This window comes from Lutjanus erythropterus, chromosome 10, assembly GCF_056507025.1.
Source record: "Lutjanus erythropterus isolate fLutEry1 chromosome 10, fLutEry1.hap2, whole genome shotgun sequence".
In the NCBI taxonomy this organism is placed as follows: domain Eukaryota; kingdom Metazoa; phylum Chordata; class Actinopteri; order Lutjaniformes; family Lutjanidae; genus Lutjanus; species Lutjanus erythropterus.
The window spans coordinates 27,710,642-27,736,797 of NC_139326.1; the positions used below are offsets into that span (position 1 = coordinate 27,710,642).

Below are 26,156 nucleotides of genomic sequence, written 5' to 3' on the forward strand. Positions count from 1 at the left end.
GCTTCATCACTGTGGGAACAGAATCATGGTGACCAAACAAAATGACATGCTGCCTGTGTGATAGTGAATGTGATGATAGGGAAACCAAAACCAGCATCAGTCCCAGTAGACCTTCTTACTTTAAAACTACAACTTCTCACAAAGTAGATAAAAAAAGTTTAAAAGCATATTAAATATTAATTATATAAGTCTTTAATTTGCCAGAAATAGACAGAACATTTAATTGTACAGTAACATCATGTAACATTTATGATTATACAAGGGATTCCCACAGAACTATCGTCAGCTTTATGAGTTTCTGTGACATTAACTCACATGATCTCTGGTGAAATGTCAGTTCATCACTTATTCACAGTTCACTGTAACCTTCAGCCATAAAATTTGACTGCTGTCACACAGAGGAATGTGAACTTAATGAGCACATCTTCAGTTGTGTCATTTGTCACTGTGACCTGCTTGTTAATCTGCTGCCTTGTGCACATGTAACAGTAAATGATTCATTTCTGTGGCACAGATATAGCTTGACAAGCTTATGACTCCGATTTAGAGGACATTATATCACCAGTGTGGGTTTGTCTGTTTAACTTGGCACTGTCCTGATTGATGAGTGACTCTGAATTCCAGTAATGTCTTGACCTTGAGTGATCTGTAAAGGAGACATCAGTATTAGCAATTATTATTACATAATGAAGAAAAGCACAGACATAATATTCATATGTTAATGACACTGACACATTTACAGTATTTTCTCTGACTTGGAACAGCTGTAGAAGTACTTTAAGATTTATTTTGACTGGAAGAGCATTTCAAATCAGATGCAGGAGTAGGAAGCAGGTAGCTGCTGCTTGTTTCCTGTGGTGTTTCTAGAGGGAGGGAGTGCTAATTTAATTTATATATGTAAACAAAAGTCAGGAAAAGCAATGTAACGCTTTTTTCATTAATTACATAATCCTTGGGAATGTGAGTGCCTCAAGTTTAAGCATTATACACTGAAAATATCCTTATCAAATTATTAAAGGGATAGTTTGGATTATTTGAAGTGGGGTTATAAGAGGAACTTATCCATAGTCAGTGTATGACCTACAGTAGATGATGGATGACAGCAGCAGGAGTATTATTGTAAGAAACAAAGCAATAAACTGCTGTGGACAGGGTCAGCAGCAAATAAAAAAAAAAAAAAAATCATCAGTTTAAGTGAACCCTATATTTGCTATCAGACAGCCACTGCCAGTGGGAAAATGCCATTATATAAATCAAATGTTAGCCTCTAAGCTCCACAGGCAAAATCAGTCATTTTACCATGTTTAACACAGGACATGCTGGTCTACTGTTGCCTGTATCGGTTAGTTTGTTTATGTATTGCGAGACTTTTGTAAATACAAACCAAAAACACCAAAACACCAAAGTCACACAAAAACACAAACTAACAGACTGATGCAGCAATAGACCAGGTAAATAACTGATTCACCAGAGTCTGCAGTTATATAAGCCAAATACAGCTTTCTCTCACTCAACCAGTTTCCCTGTCTGACAGCGAGGTAAAGTGGTGAAAATATTCTAAATATAATGTACACTTACACTGATATAGATTTTTTTAGGTGGACCTTTTTTAGATTGTTAAGTCAGACCTGAACGTCTCTGGAAAGCATGTTTTGCAACAAGCAGCTTTAGACACTCTTGTTAGATGATTAAACATTATAATACCTTAACAGAAATAGTTCACCTGGCTCAAATGTAATGTAATATATATATTTGTTGATCAAAAAACAGTAAGTGGTTACACTGAAGGAGGAATGAGATTAATAAATCAACAGTAACCTGCTATTAAAAGAATGTACTCACTGTTGAAAGATAAGATCCTGACAAATCTAAAGTGACTGAATTTGAAGGTAATGATGGGCTCCAGGTGAAAGCCTGGTTTTCTACACGAAGCTGCTTGACTCGGCTCTGAAGGTAACGTAGAAGCTTAAATGAAGCCACGTCTGAGGGGCTGCGGGAGGCAGCGACAAGGAGGGACTGAGAGCAAACTGAACTCTGAGCTTCCTAATGAGGGAAAGACACAGAGAGAGGTTTTTGTCAGCAAACAAATGAATATTAAATATCTTTAGGTTATATGTATATGTAAGAGTTTGGTGTTTATGCCTACAGTAAAACATTTACCTTTGCACTGAGCGTCATCTCTCCTTCAGGCCTCTGAGGCTCTCTCTGATGCTCCTCTTGACTCTTTGATGTTTTTCTGCAAAAAAACAAACCTGCATTTTAAAGGTTGTTAGTTGTGAATAATTAAACATGACTGCATGAAGGAGGTATGGGTTTATTACAGGGTACCCCCAGGGTTCTCCAAGTGAAGTTTTTAAGACCTTTTTTTATGCCACTTGAATAATACCCATTTTGAGACGACAAGCTAACTTTAGCTTCTTGGTAGCAAGGAGTGAGACATTTTGTTTTCTTTCCTTGCAACCAGTGGTGGACAGTAGTGAAGTACATTTACTTGAGTACTGTACTTAAGTACATTTTTTGTGTATCTGTACTTTACTTGAGTATTTGTTTTTTTGGAAACTTATTACTTTCACTCCACTACATTTCAAAGACAAATATTATACTTTTGACTCCACTACATTTCTAGGAAGGTTGTTGTTACTTTTCGACTAAGCCTTGAAGTCAGCTGTTGCTGTTTTTTTCTTTTCTAAAATGCAACTGGTCACATGCTGTGTTCCTCACAAAAGAAAACCAATCACAGTAGCTCCTCTCAAATGGGATTGATGTAAAAGTGGAAATACATCATCCAAGGTGCTCTCTGTAACAAGAACAAGCAAGCTCTCCCTCTTTCATTCAAACAAAAAGCAGTAATGGTGATGGCAGGAGAAAGACTAAATTAAATGTCAAGATGTTATTATAATTATTCATTAAAGTTGGATTGTTTTATTGGGGTGGAAAATACAGCATAATTCATGTACATACTGCCTCTGAAGACAGAAAGAAATCTCAGTTATTTAACAGACTTGGAGAAATCCTCACAGTTATCTTCAATCTAATGTTATGATGTGATTTTAATACAGTTACATCAGAAATTGACAATAGCTGTCCGTTTTGTTTTTGATTGTATTTCTATGTTGAAGTTTTTATAGGTGTTTCTATAGGCTTTGTGTAGCAGAGTGGTTCTACAAGCAGGTCAGTGCATCATTAGATGGTTTCAGAGAGTTACAAGCTTCTGTAAATGCATCATGAAAACAATACAGAATGTATTGATATTAGAAAACGTACTTTGTAATTTGTACTTTTACTTTTTAGAATACTTAAGTATTTTTAAAAACATGTACTTTTGAATACTTAAGTATTTTTAAAAGCAAGAACTCTAGTACTTTAACTCAAGTAAAATTTTGACTGACCAACTTTCACTTGTAGTTGAGTAATATTTGACCAGGAGTATCTATACTTTGACTCAAGTACTGGGGTTGAGTACTTTGTCCACCACTGCTTGCAACTGACAACTGAATGATTCATGACTGTATCTGTACTTCCATGACATCTGAGTCACAACAAGCAGAGTAAATTATAACATGACACACACACACGTTATACATTTGACAGTTATTTATAACACTGTGGTACTTATTTAATCATATGAAAGAACAAGGAAAGAATTTCAGACCTTTGTAAATGAAATTCAATACTTTAAGGCCTTATTTCAAGAATATTCAATTCTTTTTTAATACTTGAGATCCTGCAGGTACCCTGTACAAGCAGAGTAAATGTTACGTCTATGGTATAAAATACATATCACAGTGAGTTGAGGTGAGATCATGCTCTTCTAAGGACAGATAGCTGGTTAGTATGTCATCTACTTTTCAGTCACAGAAACCAGTTACCTGCCCCTTAATAACTTTGTCTTGCACCTGTGGGATTATAACACAAGTTAGAACAAAACACAAACACAGAAGAACAGCGAAATATTGTTTTCTTTCTGTTCGATGGATCACAAAGTTTGGATTCTGAGCCATTTTTGAAAAAGGAACCACAGCATGGGAAATGACCGATAAAAACGTAGAAAGAACAACATTTATGTGCCACGGCTTTGACGTAGTTTGTTCATGCGTTACCTCTCCAGTTCAGCCGTCAACTCTTCCTCAAACTTGCAGGCCAGGCGAGCTGCAGTCTGCTCCTTCCACTGAGCCATGCTCCTCTGAACCTGCCGGAGCTCCAGGTCTTTGGCCTTCAGCTGTTTGCGAAGAGATGCTGCCACTCCTCCTCCTCCTCCCTCAGCTCCTCCATCACACATGTGAGCCCAGTTTAGACTGCTTAACTCCTCGATGTGCTCCTGCAGAAATATGACGGGACATTGCTGTCAATGGTGAGTTTTCTGTGTCTTTTTGCACTGACATGACTAAGCTAGATGAGCTACTTGGCATTGTTTTTTTATGCTAGACCTATGTGGTGATTCAAGCTTTATTTTAGTCACACTTTGAGTACCAAATGACTTACATTTGGTCATCCGCAGATAGGAAAGATCTAAAAAAAAAAAACTCCAACTTGTTCAAAACAAAGCTGTCAGATCAGTTCTCTGCAGTTCAATGCATGCTAATGTGATTCTAATGATTTATGTCGTTTTTAGTGTCTAATGATTTGGTGGTGGATTTTGTAAGTAATGCGTTGCTGTGGAATATACTGTATATGTATACAACTGTTATAAACTTTGATATCAGTGTTGGACCTCAGGATAATTAGCTCATTTTTTTTTTTTTTAGCAAATTAACTAATGGGGATCCTAATAAACCACACAAACGTTTTTTTATATTTATACCTGAATGAGACGCTTCTTTAGAGAATCCAAAGCTAGGTCTCTCTCCATCCTCAGCTGCTGTCTTTGGATGCTCAATTCTCGCTCCTGAAAAAATATGAACTCGTGTTTGTGTGTGCATTTAATGTGCTGTATTTGCAAACATCAGGCTCTATGCAGTATACACAGTCTATATTATACCTTGTCATTTCTCAGCTGCGCACTGGTTTGTTTGTGTGAATCAAGCTCCTGGTGTAGATGGTTAATCACATGCTTCAACTGTTCTCTTAGCGATCTCAGGACTTTTAGAGCCTCAGCTGCTGTAGGACTGCACAATATGACAGTGTCTGGATTAGAAGCTTTCAGCAAACACACCATGTTGTCTACAAAGTAATTACTTCTTTCCAATCCAGATATATATGTAATCTAGAGCAGAAATTGATTACCTGGGAGGTAGTTCTACAGAACTTTGTTTGGCTCCACTCTGCTCTGCTAAATTGTGGAGATGCTGGCACTCTGCCCCCAGCTCCTGGGCCCAGTGCCTGATCTGCTGCTCCAGCTCAGCTGTGACTTGGTTATGGCTTATCTCCCTTTCCTCTAGCATCATCTGGAGCCTGTCAGCTTCTTTCTTTGCCTGCTCGAGCCGCAGTGCTGCCCTCTGACTCTCCTGTGATCATGGAGTACAGCCATGTCAGCACCACATGTCTTTATAGAGCAGGCAATCATATGACATGAACCCTCACAAACTGCAACAGAAACTCTGTCAACTGTTCTAGTGTCATATCAACAATATTAAGAAATCCAAGTGGGGTTTTGAAAAATACTGAAATTGATGATGCCACGATTCCCCATTGCTACAATTTATACAAGGTCATTTTCAGGTTATTTTCAAAACTTTTCCTTCATACAATTCCTTAAGACATTTTATACTCATTAAGAGCATCTGTTGAGTTTATATTGTAATTTGTGTGAGGCTGAACCGCACTTTTGGGTAAATTGCTTGGACTACTATGTGTCCACAAAAGATCTCTTTCTGTGTTTTTTGTTGCACCTGTGCCATCTGTCTCTGCAACTTCTGCAGCTCAGCTTGGTGTTCCTCTTTCAGTGATTTACAAATCACAGCCAGCAAAGACTCCTGCTCTCTCTGCTGTGCACCGCTTTCGTTCTCCAACTCCTGCAGTCTCTTACAGATCAAAAGAAAATCATGCAAAGTCAGAATGAACATTCACTTTGATTTATTTAAGATGTCACATGTCATGGTTGCAATTCACCCTTACTGTTTTTAGCTGCTCCACTTTATGTTGAAGAGCCAGTGCTTTACTCTTCTCTCGCTGCAGTTCACTCCTCATGCTGTCCAGGTTCTTTCTATTCTGCTCCTCCAGTATCCCACAGTGCACCTGCACAGCTTCCACTTTCTCTACCTCACACTTCCTCCTCTCCTCCTCTATTGCTTTGTGCACCTGAATGGGAGCATACTGTGTATATCATGCGGTGTGTAGAAAAAGATGGCATATTTTAAGAACATCAGAGTACCTTTGCCAAGACTTCTGCACGCAGCTCCTTCTCATGGTTCTTTGCCTCCTGCTTCTGCTGCTCCAGAGAATCCCTCAGCTTCTTCACCTCTTCTTCTTTTAGCTGCCAGAACAGGAGAGGATCACATCTTGAAAAGTAAACCTGTGGCCTGTTTTTCTTATTGTATATATAGTGTTCATCAAGTAGTTTACATTGAGATAGTGTGACAGAGGATTTCACATTTTCAGGGAAACACACTGACCTGAATGGAACTTTTCAAGGACTCAATGTGTCGTGTTAGAGACTGAGTGTGTTCTTTCAGAGTGTTTGCTTTCTCCTCTTCAGTCTGCTTATTAAGCTGAGGACATGACAGAACAGGATTGCTAAATCATTAATTCAACTGTGATGATGTCAAGAATCTCATGAATCAGTACTTTAGTTGTGCAGAGACATTTCTCACCTTTTGTATTTGTTGCTCATAAGCCAAAGTCAAATCTTTCTTTTGCTGCTTCAATGCTACCTCCTGAATTAAAAACAAACAAACAATTACTTATTGCTTACATTAAAAAAGATGACTTGCACTCAGTTTGCCTCAGCACTTACCATCTTTCTATGGGCTTGGTCCTGAGCCTCTTTTAGTGCATTGCAGTTTTGTGTTTTCAGGTGTTGTAGCTCCCCCTTGAGTCCGTCTCTTTCTGCCTGTAAGGCTCCATGTTGCTCCTGTAAGTCCAGTAGCTGCAGCTCCTTCTGGGCCAACATCCTCTCCAGAGTTCCCACTCTGACTTTAAATTCCCCCAGTTCCCTCTGCAGCTCGTCTACTTGAAACTCTACTGCCTGATAGAGAGAGATAATATTAGGCATAGCAAGAAAGTAATAAATGCCATGCTGACAGTATGCTTGTTTATTCAACAGATAACAGATTTTTTTTTTCTTGTATTAGAGTATGATGTCAACAGGCGCCACCTTGATCTGATCCTTTTTCTGCCTCCATTTCTCCTCCAGACCAGCACACCTGCTCCTCAGTAACCTCTCTGCCTCTGTGGCCCTCTGAAGCTCCTCACGAGTCTCCTCCAACTTCTGCTCCAAGATCAGACACGAACACATGTGCACAGATGTTTTAAAACACAGACAGCAAAAAAATGTACAAACAGGTTGAGAACCTTCTGCCACGCTCAGATTGATTGGCAGCTTTTTAACACACAGATTGATGCTGTGAAGTTTGTCTGATTTGTTAATACAGTAAAATAGGTTTTATTATTCAATGAACGTGGGGGAAAAACACAACATATTTTCTTAATAAGAATCATAATCAGGTTTATTGCCAAGAAGGTTTACAAATATGAGGAATTCACCTTGATTTCTTATCTTACTAATTTATCTTCAATTTCTCTATGGTAAAAAAGTATTAAATACTGTATTAAAGTGCAATTACAAATAAACCCATTACTACAATATAATTTGAATGGCTGAACATTTTATTGTTATTCTTGCATCTTAACACATCACCAAAAAAAAAAAATGTTGTACATATGATTTTGGTTGAGTGTTTTATTTCTTATTAATTAATTAGAATTCTATTTTTATAATGTCATAATTATAGATGCAAATTGGCTTTAACACAGTACTTCTTGCATGGACTCTAGCTTCTCTCTTGCACGTCGCTGTTCAGCAAACAGTTCTGTTTTGGCGTTGTCCAGCTGTCTGTCCATCTCCTCCCTCTCCAGCACTGACATGACCACACTGGGCTGTTTGTGAATCAGTGAAGCAACAAGAAAGTACAGTATTAAGAAACAACCTGACATTAAAACATGTGAATGAGTCATTAGAGTCTGTTTACACTGATTCAGAGTTGTGTGCTCTCCTTTTATGTCTCTTACCTCAGGGATACAGGACTCTCTCTGCCTCTGCAGCTCATGCAGCTGACAACTACAACAAATTCATTGTTTATTATTTTACAGAACCATCCTTTATATGGCACAGGATTATGTTGATGCAATGTGATGTTACTACTGCATAAATGCAATTAGCAGTTTGGCTGTATACCTTATAGAGTCCTTCTCAGTCTCCAGAGTCCTCTTCATCTGCTGCATCTTTGCTGTCTCTACAGTCAGTCGCTCTAATTCCTGAAAGGCATGCTGGGACATACACCATTAACTGTGAGTATCAGTGAGTACACAGTGTTCTGATAAATTACCGAGTCTAACATGCTACACTTTACCTTCCTTCTCTGGTGAAGTTCAGAGAGGGAGAATTTAACATCTTTTAACATAGTCTTCTTCAACTGTAGTGTCTCCTCCTCTTTCTCACATTTCTAAAACCAGACACACAAACCAGTTATGTGATGTTTCATACAGGAGTATTTATACAGCTGACACACAAACATTTCTCAAATTATACTTAATATTGGAATTTTATGATAAGAGTATTAGGGCAACATTAAGGGGGAAAAAAGAAGAGGAAGTTTTTTTTTATTTAGTTTTTTTGAGAATAAAGTCAGAATGGTGTGGTTCAGTTTCATTCTTAAAATGCAAAATTAAAAAAGACATCCCTCCCTGATTTACTTTTTCTTATGCCTGGCATCAAAACAGAAAGTGCAACTTAATTCTCAACATTTCAACTTTATTCTTGACATTTTGACTTTATTCTCAAAATCTGTAATAAATAAAAATATTCTTCCTCCCTTTTCCCACTTATGCCTGGTCATATTATTCTTCCATAGAATTCAGATGGGAAGTTATTTTGCCAGATACTTTCCAACACAACAGATAAGCTCAGATGGGTTCAACACTAACAAATGCTGAAGAATTGTGAGGCATAAATAGGCGATCATTTCAACATATTGTGGTCATGCTCTGAACTAAGACCACTCTAGGAAAAGGTATATCAAACTCTTAGAAAAGAATTTCACGCTGACATCCCTCAAGACCCTCAGATCACCTTATTAGGGGTAAAACCTGAAGGCATAGAGCAAAGAGTTGCAAATTATTTATTGCAGTTCTTACTTACTACAGTCAAATGTATGACAGTTAACTGGTTAAAGACTGAACCACACAAATACAGTTTGTGGACATAAGTTATATATATGAGTTGGAGAAGATAATCTGCTCTATAAAGTTATAAAACAAAAAAAGTGATAAGAAATGGAGTCCTTTAATTAGATTATTAATAAAGTGGTAACCCTAACTCACCTATCCCTCTAATCCCGTGCAGATAGATATGTGGATTTTTAGGTATTTTGTTTGTGATAGGTCCAGTTGTTTAGTATCTTTGTGTTTAGTTATTTTCTATTTTATCGTATTTTACTATTCCATTTATCTCTTTATGTTTTACTTTTCCCTATGTTATTATGTAATTTAACAAAAACTGTAATGGATAACATGATTTCACTGAGAATAACAATAAAGTTCTAAACGGACCGATAGAAAATATGATATTAAAATACACGGGGAGACTCATTCTCACTTGTCGGAGTGAGGAGAGCTGCTCTTTCATCTTGACCCAGTCAGACTGCATCTTCTCTGATGTCCTTCCAGACCTGCATCTCCTGCTCCAGTGATTACTTTCCTCATCTGTGTCCTTGTCGTTGTCATCCAAAGAACACACGAGTCTGTGATACACAAACACACACAGCGTACAAGTCATTTTAAAACTGAATACAGCACCGAAGAGAAGAATGAATGAAAATATTTCCACTTGGTTTACCTGTAAGTTTCTCTTTTATTGCGCTGTGCTTTACGGACAGAAGGACTTCTGTTTTGTACATTTCCATATGAGCATCTCTGGCCTTTGAAAACAAGAAAGGCAAAGTCAACTTGATGTGAATTTAAATAAAAAATGAAAGTTTATTTTGTTATCCTTATTACTGTTGAGTCATAAAAGAATACACAGTCAGTTCTTGTGCTTTACCTGATGCAGACTGAGGTTCACTTTCTTCCTGTGTGAGTGTGTCACAGTCACTCTGGTTGGTACAGTAGTCATCCGTGTTCGTGACAGACTGAATGAGAGAGCGCCATCCTGGAGAGGGGTCACACAAATTATTTTAACTGTAATTGTAACGAGTAAAAATGAGCTCAGCATACTAAACCATGTATTCAGGAGTACCTCCATGTGGTGGGTTTTTAAGAATTTTTGGTTTGGGCTAATAACTCATGGGCCATTAGGTGTAGAAAATAAATATTTTGTACAGCAGGTTCCTCGGATGAAGCTGATTCAAAGGATATAGGCCACGCCCATCAGTGGGTATAAAAACTGTTGACCATTTTGGATTTTTATTAGACATTTTTGCCTTCTTTTTCCACATTTCATCTAATCTTCACCAAATTTTGTACATATTATATTTAAATGACCATGAACAAGACTTATGAGATTATTTTTGGGTATCATTTGCTGTTTATCTGTAACTGGCTACTGTAGGAGGCATGGCCTGATGCACGTAATGGGCTGTAACTCTTCAGTGCTAATTTAGCCCAGGCTGTCAGACAACTGCTTGGGAGTTAGAAACTCCTGTAGTGTGTGTTCAGTTCTAATGTGGCTCAATAAATTTTGTAGGCGGGTGTCCAAAGGGAAAAAAAAAGGAAAACCTTTGAGGAACACACTTCAATTATCTGGTGCTGTAGCTCACATTGTAAGAGGACAGCTCTGGAGTTTGAGGTTGTGGGTTCAATCCTTTGCACCATCAAATAAATTGAAGTCCAACACCCAAAGTCAAGACTTAAAAGTACTCAGACAGAAGTAGTCATGGCAAGCGGATTTGGTGGTGCAGTGGGATTGTCCATAACCAGAAGGCACATGACAGTGCAGAATCTGGTTCAATACCTGCCTGTGGGCAGTACCTGGAGATAAGGCAGGATACTGTGTCCCTTCCTGAGTTTCTGGAGACACAGGGACTTATGGGCAAAAGTTTTTTTTAATAAATGTTGTAAGAATCACAAATGCAGCCTACTTTATTGGGGATCACATAGTACTGTAAGTGTGTCTTGCAGAGATACTTCTTTGGTTAGACATTACGTTTATATTGTTGATCTTGTTCAGATTAACGAGTTGATAATTAGCGATAGCATAGTTGATAATTATCTATTGTTTAAGATAGTATGCGATACCATTACCTCGTTAAGATCAAGGACTTTGTTTTTTTGAGTGTCTCATAGATGGAACGACTGTTCAAATTAAGCAACTACAAATTCTGTATCTTTTCCACTGACCTACTAATCAAGCTGAACTATTCCTGAAGTTGATTACGAGGAAAATTGTCAGAGCACAGCTCAGTTTCAAACCTTCTAACTAAGAATGTGGAGAATCAAATGTACACACCTCTTACCAACTGAGCTATTTGAAGGGACAGCAGATTTCCGGTTTGCTGTTACTTTTCTTTACATTTTTGACAAGAAAACACAAAAGTTTCTGCAGAAGACAACCTGGATTTGATCCCTGCACCTCAGATGGTCACATATCTACATAAGCAGCAGCTTATCTTGCTCAGCCACTCGTGCAGCTCAAAAAACAGTGTCTTGTTGATGCATTTATTGTTCTTTCTTCATTACTGAAGAAAAACACAGGAGAGTTCTGATACCACCTGAGGCTGCCAGCTATCACATCATATCAGAACATTGTCTTAGCAAACTATTCCAGAAACACTGAAACAAACATTTCTTTTGTCTACAGATTTGTTACCCACACAAGTGAGGAGAAAACTTTTAAAGTATCAGTTTATCTTGCTGCAATACTTCTCTGGTCAGCAAACAGGTGTTCATTGTTGATCTTTTTTACATTACCAACAAAATAAAAACTGAAAATTTTCAGGGGTGGGTTCACACTGTTCACACTACCAACATCAGAACATGGACATTTTTAATGGTGAGAAATGAGGATTAATTTTTTTCTTTCAGGTGGGCTCAGACCATCAGGTTGATATAATGGATTGGGGTGGACAACTTCATGTTTTATAGAAGTTTAGCAGGACTCATCCCTTGTCTCCCCTGTGATCTCGGCCTAAGACAGGAACAGTAGTCATGATATTTCTACAGCTTTCTTGTCTTTAATTATATGAAACTGAGTGTTTTTCCATAAGGATGTGCATGACATATTGAAACATGGCACCAACAGCTCAACCCTGTGGCCATGAATAAAGCACCATCATATCTCTGATTTTGTTTCCATGCATTTCTTTTCTGCAGTCTCTCACCTGGCCGCCTGTGAATATGCTGCCTGACTTGCTCCGTGCAGACTGAGTCGAGGTCACTGTCAATGGACACGGTGTCAAAACTCCACACAGGTACTCCTATAAAAGAAACAAGCAGCCTACAATCACTGTTTGTAGTCAATAAATGTCCAGGAGGATTAGCTAGACTGTGCTGGAAGATGCAGTGTAGTCTGTGTGTGGTACCTGCCAAACACCTGGCCTTAGGAGAATGACTGTTGTTCTGCTGCAGAGTCTCATGTTCAGATACATCCTCTGTTCTGTGAGAGACTGAAAGAGGAGACAGATGAAACAAAGGAGGACAGGAATAAAAGAGTCTGGTTAGTGTGCTGTAGAGGTCACAATATAATTGACAACCTACAATACAATAGTGCTCTAACAATGCAAACAATATATACAACATAAACTACAAAGTACTATTCTTGGGGATTAATTTTTTTTTCCTTTGAGTGCCACTTCAAAAAGAAAGGATTAATTCGTTTGCAAGCATGAATGTGTTCCACATATTTCATTGTAATTAGGTGTATAAAGTTGACATTTGACTCTGTTATGGACCACTGTGTAGAAGAAAGTTCACAGTCTTTAAATAATTTAACAAACAGGTTTCAGAGATGGTCCAGATTACTGGAACCCTGTCCAGTAAGGACTCAACTTCCACTGGATCCCCTCAGGGCTGTGTGTGTTCATCACTTTTATTCATTTTATATACAAATGCATATCAAGATTTGTCCTCATGCCAGTGACTGTTATTGTGAGTCCCATCCTTGATGAATTTGCTATTTGGTGTGGGCAGTCTTTCCTCCAAATGAATGTGAAAGAAAGAAGAAGAAAGAAATGTTTCATTATTTTTTTAGAGGAGGCCTCTTCCCCCTGCGCCTGCCTCATGTGTGATTAAGGGTGGGATAAGGATAAGGCTTGCAGATTCAGTGACATCTTTTAAATCACTTATTGACATTACATGGTGTTGTCTTATTCTATTCCTTTATTATTTATATTGACTTGACAACATCATGTTATGTCTCTGTAATCTCTGTCCTCTTCATTTTAACTTATTCTTAGTGTCATGTTTTTCTAGTTTTACTGTTCTTATTTCTTTGACTGTGTTTTATTGTTTTTCTGTTTTAGTGTCTTTGCTTGTGTCTTATTTTTCTTCAGTCTTAGTTTACTCCTGTTTGGCCCTCTGTTGTTATTTTGCTTCCTTGGTATCGTGCTCTTGTGCTCTTTTACATTGTCTGTCAAAGCACTTTGTAAACTCAGTTTTTAAAGGTGCTATATAAATAAAATTATTATTATTATTATTATTATTATTATTATTATTATTATTATTATTACATGTCTCCATCAGGACAGAGATTTATTCTCTCACAGGGCAGCCCTAATAGAAACACATTGTTCTTTGTTTCATCTGCTCTTGGTTCCTAAACAAACTATGACTGATTCATACTGACATTATAAGAGATATGAATCCTGTATGTATGATGCATCGTATATATTTGTGTTGGACTACTGTCTGTAAAGAACATCACTTCTCAGGGACATTAAAATCTTACTCTACTCCAGGAATAATGCTTAGGAGAGCATGAATATCTGTGCCAAATTAAATGGCAACCTGTCAAGTAGTTGTGGAGATAACTTGACAGATGTATGACTTTTCTCTTAATCCTCATGTGTTCACATTGGGGGTTATAATGAAAATTCTGTGCATGTTTGACAGCTCTTTGTCTCCCAAGAGTTTGCAAAGAGAATACTCACCACTGCCATCATCACCAAGCATCTGTGGTGTGTTGTATCTCTCTCCAGCTCCTGCTTTCTCAATAACATGTGATATATTTACTCCACTTCTGTCAGGAAGACATTTCTCCAGCTCCTTTATTTGACATGTCTTGTTTGACTGGGAATAGAGAGCTGTCTCTGTCTCTTTACTGCTATTCCCAGTCGTCATCGTTCCTCTATTGTTGACAATAAGAGCACTTTTTCCCCTTTGTTCACTCTGGGAAATTTCACAGTCAGATATCTCTGTCCTCTCTGCCTCTGCTTCTTTATCTAGTAGCGGCATATTTCTCTCTGGCAGCACCATTTCAACCATCTCATCTCTGAAGCGTCTGACAAAGTCCTCAGTACAGATGCTGTCTGAAGGAGGGTGGGCTTCGTCAGCCATCCTTCCCTCCTTGCAGGTGTCTCCAAGCAGCCTCTCGAGCCTCCAGATGACCTGCTCCCTCTGAGACTCCATTTCTTCTTTGTCTCTTGTCCTTCTGTCTAACTTCTGTTTAGTTTCCTCATGAGGAACAGGATCTACCCAGCAGCTCACACTTCTCTCTGGGGAACGAGCAGATAGGGTGTGTTTGGTCCTAATCAACACTTTCATATGAACAAATATTACATAGTTAGGACACTTAACTTACTCTAATTACTGGTTACACACCTGCTTTTTTTGTGGTTTATTAATTTGTTCTCTCTTATATTATATATATTTGTGTGACTCACTTTCTTACTTAATTTGTTTAAAGACAGGCATACACATATATATTGTTTACAAGCTGTAATTAATATTTCTATCACTGCAAGTTATTTCCTTACAATATCCTATAAGAAGACAACCTTTTGGCTTAAAAACTGTCTTGAAAACCGAAAACAGTTTTTCCTGTAATGATATTGAAATGATTTTTATTGAGAATTTCATCAAATCATCCTGTCTTACTCTCATATGTTTTTGTAAATATGTAATCACAAACTATAAAAAAAGAAAGTGCAAAGCAAAATAAAACATTCATACCAACAAGAAAAGAAACAAGAAACAATACAAAAGAAACAAAAAAAGAGTTGCTGATATTAAAACATTACCCGATGTTTGTTCCATTGTCGGAGTGTGTATCAACTCAAGACAAGACATGGGAGTGTCATTTGTTTGAGTTGTACTTCCAAGGCCTGTGTCTTTGCTCACAGATTGACTCCACCTAAGAGGAGCTGTAAATCAAAGTAAAAACAAATCACCTGGAAAAGAAATCTCCAAATTTGGTTTAAGATGGTGTTGTAACAGAAATTACCTGCATCACTGCAGTCATGTTCTTTGGAAACTGCCTGACGTTTGTGGGGCTGCACCTGCATTCATTAGTCACATTTTGTACTTAAAAATATGTTCCTGATTACATGATTACATGTATATACAGCCAGACAAGCAGACAGACAGCAGTGTAGGAAGTATTCAGATATTTTGCTTAAGTAATAGCAATACTAAAGTGTAAAAATACTCTGTTACAAGTAATACAAATAACAAGTAAAAATGCATATTTTATATTAATAATTTAAATCTGCAAAGTAACTTAAGTTATCAAATACATGTATTTGAGTTAAATACAATATTTGCCTGTAGTAAAGTAGAAACTAAACAGACAGAAATCAGAGACCTGCAGCTGACCAAGCTGAGCATCAATAGCATCCAGCAGAAGGTCACAGTGGTCTGGTTTGAGAGACGGAGAGTCCAGGCCAAAAACACTGCTGTTGTCATTGAGATCTGTGATTGCAGACAAAAAGGTCATTAAGAGTTGCTGCAAACTCCTAAAATGTAAATATATGTAAATAGACTATTTATAAAACCTCAGACCTCTGTAAAGCACCTCATCTGTCTCCTCTGCATGTCTCTCTGCTCTGTCACGGTCTCTGTCAGACATGTCCTACTGCTGAAGACAAACAAGACATTCAGCGGCACCATACAGACACAACATCCCCAGTATCCACCAGTGGTTCAGGCTGACTGGGCAGTCACAAGGAGTGGGGGGTTTATGTTGCTCAGTTGTCCAGGAGACCAGGACAATTTAGCTTGTTAGCAAGCCAAACTGACCTCTTTTCACTGAGAGGACCATAAATTCCTGTGTCCTTCCTGTCTCACCCACTCCTCAAAATGAACACTGAGTACAAAGTCTGTCCACTTTAACACTGTGATCCAGGCTTTTTCCCCTCAAATGTATAGCTAGCTGTGACTGAAGTGCAGAAAAGCTCATGTCAGATGTTTTAAAGACTATTTTTTTTTAATCCCAACCTACTCAGAACATCTTTCATGATTAAGGATTTACCATTAGTACCATTTTAAAAGGGCAGAGTTATTGAACACCACTTGTGGACTAAAATGTCCGAAAACACATCGCTAGGTTAACCTGAATCACATAACTTAAGCTAGTCTGTCTGAAACTCCATTATGATTTAATATACATGTAACGTTACTCAGGCTATATGACGACAAACGAATATCACATTCTTAAATCCTTCCACCACCGCACAGTCTACAACAGCCACAACTTACTTACTTTAAATGGACAAACGCTGAACGTTTAACTCGATGCTGAACTTGAATGGTCAGGGCTGAACCGCACAGCTGCTGCTGCTCTGACGCTTGATTGGCAGGAGCGTCAGCTGGTTGTCCTGGAAACGGTCAAACAGCTCGCGACCCGGACGCGAGGCTCGCTGCCGCGCGCACAGCGGCAATATTAGCGCCATAAGAGGCACAGAAGAGAGTTGGCAGGACCACGATAAGAAACAGTGTGTATACTGTTGTCTAAATGTTTTGATTTGTCTAAATACTTATATAATTGTTTTGCAGCAAAACTTTTTTTTTTTTTTTTGCTTTTCTAGAATGTTAATAAATGCTTGAAATTACAGCACGTCGTCCTCCAGAGTAATTTGTACATGTTGTACATAATAAGTCAAATAGTACAAGCCTATTAATGCCAATGTGATGAAAAAAATTCTGTAAGTCATTATAATGATTAACTTACTCAAATAACTTAGTATCGCAAAAATAATGACTAACTTGTCTCAAAATAATGAGTTGGCATCTCAAAATATACGTCACAAAACTGCACGTAAGTATAACAGCAGAATACTACCAGTTTTGGACACACAAGGTTTCTGCCCAACAGTATGCGCCCCAGCAGGTATTTAAACCTGTTTAAATATAGGAGTCCTTCTTCCACCCTGGCGGTCGCCCCATTAAAATGTCCTGCACCCTACTGCTCTTAACAGGATTTAACTGTGCAGCAAAGCCTACAGCCCCAGGAATGAAACTCAGGTTGATTTAACACCTGTAACAACTTCACTAAAAACTCATGTAGGGTCATTTGTAATTTACTGTATCTATTATTTTGTCCCCCCAGTAAAACTGTGTACTGCACTATATTATGTAGTTTCTTACAAAGTCAAGGTCTTATTACATTTTTTTTTCTACCACCAGTAATAATGTTAGTCTAGTAGTGTTGCAGTTTTACTCCTCTTAATTATGACAAAAAGCGTTTAAGGGGGGGTCTCTGACTTGAAGTGTACTTAAACTGGCCCACAATCTCAAATGTGTCATTTCAGCCCATCTTATCTTTACAGAAGTCCTGAGAGGCAAATGAGAAAAAGAAACTGGTGACCCCCTTTCTAAATCTGAGCTAAATTAATTAATTCAAAAATTATTTTGCAGGGTAAAAAAAAAGAAAAGAAAAAAAAGAAAAATCATTTAACTTTTCTCAGAAGAAAAAAATTAGAAAAGTTATCTTGGCATAACTTTTTTCAACTATTTAGACCACCAGATTTTTTTTTCTGACTTCTTACTTGGCTCTCACGGCTTCCATACATCTTCCAGCTGTTGCGGAGAGAGAAAATAAAGTAGACATATCTCCAGTGTCAACAATAACAACTTTATTATCCTCTTTTTTCATTATTGTGTCTTTGTTGTTTAAAGACAATGTTATACGAGTATAAATTAAGGGAGAAAATACACAATTTAAAAAAAAGAAGCAAAAACCTCAGTTGAATCCGCAGTTACACCTGAATACACCTGTGTGTATTTGGGGAGTAAGAGTAGTAGTCAAGGCAGTTCAGTCACCTCTGACCTCCTGCACCAGGCCGCTGTTGTGATGTGTCTCATAATAACTTTCATCATCATACACATCATTAACATCACCACCACTTCACAACAAACGCTGCGTGTCACAGTCGGAGGAGAAGCAGGGTTCAGTTTAGACAAGGCAAGACAAAAATCTCCCCTTCTTCCTCTTTGTCAGTTTACTTCTGCCTCAAAACTGAGCAGGATCGAATGAGAAGGAGATGTGTGCTGCACATGCACACAAACCAAGCTCATTATGCATACAAACAGTATGAAAACATAAGAATAATGGCACCCGTGAGAAGGTAGAAATCAGAGCAGAAAATAAAAGCATAAAAATTAAAGCTAAAAAATCACACCAGAGTGAATTAAGAGTTGGGTGAGTCGAAATGAGAGAAACGATGAGAGGGGGTTTACATTAGAACCCTCCGAGATCGGGAAGGCAGATGAAGAGGTTTGTTTTAGTCTACAGTACACTCTCCACATACACTTTGGTTGTTTTTTTTTTTTCCCTTTCTGCATGAGGCGAACAACTGCTCTATTTGAAGCAACAACAGCTGTGAACCGACACGTCTACGCCTCACTGCGTTATTGCTACAGCTGTCCGATACTGTACAGGCCGCCCTCGCCAGGTCAGCTTCGGTAGGCAAGTCACCATCAAGTACTGAGGTCACGTTATTTGGAAATACATCGATTAAAACATTATGATGAGCTCTCCACTATCATTCAAAATATAACACGTATTTTCAAATATAAAATCATCTCAATAAAACGATATATTAAAGTAAATCTCTAGTCACTTCAAATTGATCGCTGAGAGAAGAAATCACAGACTAACTTTCCGTTTGTACAGCTTCTGTCTGTCATGGCGGTACATGATGATACAGAACTAACTGTACAATAACTTTTCAAGATAGATTAAAAAAAGAAACATCTTGCTGCAACAGTGTCAGTCTTTACATGCGACACCCTTGATATGATTTTAAGTGTTCACAACCTCTATCAACAGCTTGTATCTATGTAAGAGCAGGAGTCTGTGTGAAGTGGAGGGACAAGAGGAGAACCAAAGCAGTAATTAGTAAAAAAAACAATAAGGAATAGTTATACATATTTGGAAAATAGAGTGCTGCAGGGATGATGTATTTTTTTCTTTAACCTAGATGTTGGTTTCCTTGACAAAAAACAGATGGGATTTTTCCAGTGGATTTTGGATTATTGCAGAAAATAACACAATTTGTTGACCTGTGAAATCTTCTCAACTGAAAATAAAATTGCCCCAACATTAGACTATACATCACCACCTCTAAGGGACAAGTGCTCGGCGTAATAGCAGTTAACGTCACTGACAACCTCTATAGTCTCATCTAGCCTCATGGCAGGCACCACCTCTTTTTTGAGACAGAAAAGCTCCAAAATTCATGAGTGGTGTATTTGCTGACATTTACTGACATATTTCAAAAACCTTTCAAAAGAAACACTGACTTCCAGATGAGGAAAGAGGCTCATTAATTTTTGTGTTTTATGACTAATTCAGCAGCAGCATTCATGCAGCACTCTATATGCTTAATTGCTTTTTCTTTCTTTTTTTTTTGCCAAAAACTAGGCGAAAAGATTGATACAACTTTCATGTCTGTCTGTTCAACTTTAGGCTAAAGCCAGCAGCCAGCTAGATTAGCTTAGCTTAGCTTAGTTTAGAGAAACAGCTAGCCTGGTTTTGTCCGAAGGTTAAAAATTTGACCTACCAGCACTTTTAAAGCTCAGTAATTAACATGCTATATCTTGTTTGTGCAGTTTGTATAAAATCCAAAGTGTAAAAACAAGAAGTTGTGATTTTATGGGGCATTATGTTATTTCTTGCCCTAACGATTAAACAAGATATAGTGTGTTAAGTAATGACCTCTAGAGGTGCTTGGTATTTGGCAGTTTTTAGCCACATTCCCACCCAAACTGCTTGTAACTTTTATTCCCAACTACTTTTCAAGGAGCTAATAGGTGCCTTCAGCCTGTTGTCTGTTTCCACCACAGTCTAAAACCCTGCAAAGAAAAGTTAGTCTACTGGATGTTTAAAGGACGACCTTATTTATTTGTTCTGTTTTGTTTTTTGTTTTGCACTATGGATTGCTGTGTCCAATGCCTGTTGGATTTTCTTCTCAGCATAAATATTCAATAAGGCCTAGACTTTATGGTCAGTCCATCTGCTGTATGCTGTCTTCTGTAACTCCATGCAAGGACTGAGCAAGGACTTTTTGAAGGGTAAAATAATGTCCCTGTAATTTAGTTTTTTTTAGTTTTACTCTGCTGCTCCTTTGGAGGAACTCCTAAATCCCTCGTCCCTGGGTGGAAATGCAGCTTTATATCCAGGCTAGCTGTTTCCCTCCATTTCCAATCTTTGTGCTAAGTTAAGCTAAGCAGCTGCTGGCTCCAGCCTCATATTTACCGGAAAGACATGATCAATCTTGTCTTTTTAACTTTTTTTTTTTACTCCTTTAAGCAGTTCATTCTGGACAAGAGATTTAGTGATTGACCAAACTGTGCTCATGACAACCACAAATCAAAAATGCATTAACACATTTTGTGTAAATGGGTAGCAGAAGCATCTTTTGTGCAAAAAATAACATCAATCATCATTCATTTCATTATCAAATCACAGATAAACATTTTACATTTTATCAGCTCATATTATGATACCGAAAACCTCCTTCACTCTTTAAATTTAAGTCTTTTCCTTTGCATTCAAACATCTTTATGGCCTGCACATCAGACGTTATGATGTTAGATGTGTTCTATGAAATCATCACTGAACCTCGGTTAATTATGTGCTAGTATCAAGGACTCTATAAAAAAATATTTTCAGTGTGTTAAGACAGTTTTTGGAAATACAAAACAAGAAATCTGCAGCCAAATTGAGGGTGCCTCAGAGTTAAACATCCATCTTCTCAGAGTCAATCTGGATTAAAAGTTAAAATTGCAGCAAATCCTTCAGGCTCATTCAGATATTATTTTTTTTTCCTCAGATTTGAACTATGCTGTACAGATAACTTAATACTCAGATTAGTATAATTATTCTTCATTTTACAATATCATTCGTTTATCACAAAATATTCACACAAATAGACTAGACGGTAGATACAATACCTCCAGCCTTGAATTCTACATTCCTAACAATAATTACAAAAAAATACTAACTGTTTTTCAAAACTCTTGTCACCATGTAGTGCACAGGTCAGGGGACTCTTTCCCTTGTTCAGTCGATTAAAGGCAAAAGACTGAGGGTACGGTTGTGAGCTGATCCAGATCAGCACGCCCACAAACACTGGATGAAAGGACTACAGATGCTGAGTCTGGAGCAGCAGCTGGAGGAGATTCCTCTGTGGCTGGAGCAGACTGCACAGTGGTGTGCTTCAGGAACCAGCCCTGTCTGTCTGCCTCTATAACCCCCCCCCCCCCCCCGTCAGGACTCCTCAGAGACACCGTCCCAGTCTCATGTATACTGGTTCTACAAGGAGCTACAAACTAGTGACTGATAGAGGCTGTGGAGCTAGTGCACACTATAGAAACCAACGTGTTCCTGGATGAACTGTACCGGGCGGTGATTACTGAAACTCTCAGTGGTTTGATGCAGGAGTAATACTTTGTATGAACAATGAAAATGATGTCACCAAGGATACGGTATGCGTTGCTATGGGAGAGCACCAGAAGACAAGGTAAAGTACACAAAGAGAGTGAAATTTTCTCAACATCAACACAGAGATATGTACTAACCTATGGTCAACCACAGTGAAAAGTGCTTATTCAGTTCTCTGATGGAGGTTCCTATTAGAGTGATATGGATGTTCAATGATGCACTAATGTGTTACAGCTAAAGGACTGCAGAACTTTACTAATCCGAGTCACAAATGGAAGATGTCTAAAGCATGTTTAGAAGACTAAATGCATTGAAGCATAGAGGCATTTTCTATTCAAAATATGAAATGATCAAGCAGTCATATTATCTCTACATGGACTATTAGTCTAATTGACTACTTTCATATACTTAGAGGGAAACTTCCACCATTCAAACCAAATAAAATATATTTTATCACTTCAGATACACCAGCCTCTACTGTATAAGAAAGAGATCGAACCAATCAAATATTAGCTGTAAGTGTTGACAATTGATTTAATAAATAAGACATTATGCAGTAAAGGATCATATTAATAAATGCAGACAAAATATATAATATAATAATACACTTGTGGAATAATCTAATCTATTTTTTAAAACCCAGCTCATTATTATGAAATGTTATTTCATTCTACTTGTTTTTACAATGATAGATTAATTCCAGGGACAGTGTATTAGGGCCATTAAGTGGAAAAAAAGGAGCCAGAGGAAGTGGGTAATATTCTGAGATTTAAATTGTAAATTTAGGAGAAAAAACACTCAAAAATCTCTGAGATAAAAACTTGAATATTCTCTGACTCGCCGAGAAGAAAACTCACATATATACAAGGAAAAACATAGCATATTCTCTGAGATTAAAATGGGAAATTTATGAGAGAAAACTCACAAATTTATGAGGAAAAAACTATCACTTTAATTTCAGACGATATCCAAGTTTTCATTTCATTTCATTTCATACTATAAAAGAGGCTGAGTATAAGACATGTACTATATTATTTCACAAGGTCATGGCCTTGTCACCTATTTTGTCTGTAGTTATTTACACAAATACTTTTGTGTAAGTGTCTTATTTACTAAATTAATTTTGTGAACACTGACTTTGTGTCAGCATAATTGATAATAAAATCTGATAGACAGAAATTTCCAGACACCCTCTTAAGCAACTGAAAAGGGCAAATAATGAGCACTTGAAATCATCCCTGTGAAGAAAGAGAGGGAACTAATTTAAGATTCAAAAAGTAGGTCTGGCATAATCTCAATTGTGCTGAATAAAACGGAGGATGAGGACACTTTTCTTGTAACCTTCAGCACTGTTCTGTTTCTATGTGCCCGCTTATGACTTTGTCCCTGTTAGTTGTCAGCCTGTAATCATGAGCTGCTTTGATATGGGTTTCTGTCTAATCAGTAAAACTCTTCAATGGGGTGAACACAGAAAAGTGCATTGTTTAGAGAGCACCTGATTTCAGGAGTGTGCAGGTGCCTTTACTGTGTGGTGTTACAACTCCAACACCACCTCTCATCCACACATCATCTCATCATCGTTTCACTTTAGTGTCACAGAGGACTACTCGGGGGACGCCCCTTCCTTTCCCCCCGTAGTAAAAACAGAATGAGAGTGCACATTTGGAGGTACAGTGTAATCCGAGAGTTTGTGAAACAAACACATTCTCGTGCTCACAAAGGTCCACATGGTGCTCATAAGCCAGCTACGCCCCGTTGCTTACGGACCAGAGGCAGAGCAGTTCCCTGTCTGATGAGGTCAGGAGTGATCCGGGCTGAGTTCCTGGGTTAGAAGATGTCAGGACACATGCTCCAGTCCTGTCTCTCCTTTGTCTCCCAGTAACCTCCCTTGTACACAAAGTTTGTCTCTCCAGTGAGTGAGTCTCTCCTCTGGTGAAACCACAGCGGCTGGTAGCCTTCGTATTCTCTGCCTGCAGGAGGAAGCACAAGTGTTACTCAGTCTGCATTGTTTAATAACACACTAGTGGAGAAGCCACATATGCAGGCAATTCACTGAGTGATTAACTTGTGTTCAAACATATGCATACTGTATAAATGAAAAGCAAACAATTGCTGCTCACTGCATTTGGCAAAGGTCCAAATGTGAACTGAGCTCATGTAACAGTGAAGAAGGTGAACTCAAAAGCATCAGTAAAATATAATGTAGCACGATAAGTGTAATGCAAAAAACTGGATCGATCAGGGTGAAGAAGAACATTATAATCACAGTTTTGAACTCTAATCATTTAATTGGTTTCTTAATACAGAAAGTGCAGCTTTCTGATGTGTCAATAATTGTAGAAATGTAATGTCTAAACTCATTACAGCTTATTTTTGCTATAAGCTCATGTTGATTTTCTTTATGAAAACATGATGGATGCAGCTTTAACTTAAAGGACCAGTGTGTAGGATTTAGCAGCATCTAGTGCTGAGGTGGTAGATCGTTAAAACCAACTTCTCTGTGGACATCAGCTACAGTTAGGGTCAGTGTGGGGGATGTTTGACAGAGCTGGCAGTAACAAATTTAAAAATGAACCAACCTTAAGTGTTTGTTTTGTTCAAACGTCTTGCATTAAAGATCAAAGTAAGTGCTCTAACATTACACAGCATCATCTGTCATATCTTTCCTTGTAAAAGTGCAATCAGTAACTGACAGACCTATAATTTTATCATTTTAGGGATGAGACCACTTGTGCTTTGGTGATGTGAGGGCATAAAGGCCAAATGCCAGAGCAGCAATACCATCAAATAAAACAATTATTTTAAGTCCATGGAAATAATGTAATGAATTTAAATTCACAGTCAAGGATTATTTTATTTTTTTAGTATTTTCTTCCTAATTTGTTAATGCTAAGTACAGGGACACTGGAAGTCAAATGTCTATATAATGACATACTAAATAGTGTACAATATATGAAGAATTAATTACAATGTTAAAATAACGACTTATCATTTTAAAAGAATGACAGACTTTTCTTAAAATAGGTTTCTCATCATTTTGAAAAAAAAATCTCTTTGTAGCAACTTACAGGATCTTTATTTAATCTCTTTGACAGTAATGGGCTTTAATAGAGAGAGACAGTGCATCCAGCAGCACCATGAAGAGGAGATGAGTGTATATAATGCAGATCTAGCTAGTTTGTCACTGTTAACAGAGACTCCAGTCTGCAGTGTAAACCACAGAACTGTAGAGCTCTTGTCCTGAACACTCTGTCTCTCGCTCTCTCTTGTCACACTAAATCGTCTATTGGTTTTCTAGCAGGGCATACCAGGCTTATAAACAAATGAAAACATACCTATGAATATTATTTTCTATTTCTGCCATATTCTGACAATAAATCCCTGTAAATCTCACACACTGGACCTTTAAATGAACAAAGCATAAAATAACTTGTTTACTGTTGGTCGAAGCACAAGAAAAGTCCCCGCAAACAACCAAATGACAATGCAGAGCAAATCACTTGCTAACGTGGCTTCACCACAGCATACTGAGAATACACTTTAGAGTTGTATCTGTTATTATAATATGATATATTATTGAGGCAGTTCTACATGAAAATGTCACATGTATTGCAGGAAAAAGACATTTTTTTCCTGAGTCAGTATCTGGAAAAGTTGACATGAGAGGGGTTTCATGCACACAGGCAGACCACACAGAGGACACACAGAGGATGGTGTGTGTGTGCGTGTGTGTGTACGTGTATGTGTGTGTATGTATGTGTGTGTGGGAGCGATGCACAACAGAGGGGCACAGGACAACCCCCACTCACCAGAGTCATAATCACACTCTGACCACGAATAGAGGGAGGAAAAGAAAGACAAGTCATGGGTACATCGAATACAGTCTGGCCTACGCACAACACACACACAGGAATGCCACCAGGATGACAAGTTTCTGCTGAGTTCTCCTTCAAGTTCTATTACACATCACATTAAATCCTGCCGTCTGACCTGCAGCAATGTTTATGTTCATTTTGTGTAATGCTCTTTTTTGAAGTCTTTCTTGGCTGTTCTTCTTGTTCTTGTCCCAGTAACAACTGTCCTGACACGCATCTGTATCCTGCATCTAATATCTAATATAGCATATTGTATGTTTATGAAAATATAACTTTATTGCAATAGAGAGGCATTGATTCTGGAAGCATTT

General features: G+C 37.9%; 2 protein-coding genes across 2 annotated transcripts in view; both read right to left on the reverse strand.

Annotated features, from left to right (window-relative positions):
* Positions 1 to 172: 172 nt before the first annotated feature.
* On the reverse strand, positions 173 to 16,303 carry LOC146320576 (uncharacterized). Its single transcript, XM_084728887.1, has 27 exons — positions 16,087 to 16,303; positions 15,890 to 15,996; positions 15,530 to 15,584; positions 15,327 to 15,449; positions 14,238 to 14,801; positions 12,672 to 12,755; positions 12,471 to 12,566; positions 10,196 to 10,303; positions 9,992 to 10,073; positions 9,752 to 9,896; positions 8,508 to 8,600; positions 8,333 to 8,424; positions 7,915 to 8,215; positions 7,253 to 7,366; positions 6,893 to 7,123; positions 6,750 to 6,812; positions 6,552 to 6,647; positions 6,311 to 6,412; positions 6,055 to 6,237; positions 5,829 to 5,960; positions 5,224 to 5,444; positions 4,979 to 5,105; positions 4,802 to 4,885; positions 4,101 to 4,318; positions 2,161 to 2,236; positions 1,843 to 2,043; positions 173 to 646 (listed from the first exon to the last, which is right to left on the reverse strand). The coding sequence occupies exons 1-27, from the start codon at positions 16,151 to 16,153 to the stop codon at positions 581 to 583; spliced, it is 3,831 nt and encodes a 1,276-aa protein (XP_084585013.1). The 5' UTR covers positions 16,154 to 16,303; the 3' UTR covers positions 173 to 580.
* Positions 16,304 to 22,955: 6,652 nt separating this feature from the next.
* Positions 22,956 to 26,156, reverse strand: part of osbp2b (oxysterol binding protein 2b) — a 74,266-nt gene continuing 71,065 nt past the window's right edge. Inside the window, exon 14 of the mRNA XM_084728889.1 lies at positions 22,956 to 23,940. Coding sequence (XP_084585015.1) covers positions 23,798 to 23,940 — 143 coding nt within the window. The 3' untranslated portion in view covers positions 22,956 to 23,797. The remainder of the gene's footprint in view (positions 23,941 to 26,156) is intronic.

Bases quoted from the DNA above. Each gene is read 5' to 3' on its own strand.
- LOC146320576 (XM_084728887.1), bottom strand. From the start codon at position 16,153: ATGTCTGACAGAGACCGTGACAGAGCAGAGAGACATGCAGAGGAGACA. The intron at 5,106-5,223 runs GTAATCAATTTC...CATATTGTGCAG, and splicing joins TCTGTAGAACTACCTCCCAG to TCCTACAGCAGCTGAGGCTC. The intron at 2,237-4,100 runs GTAACGCATGAA...GTTTTTTTGCAG, and splicing joins TTGACGGCTGAACTGGAGAG to AAAAACATCAAAGAGTCAAG.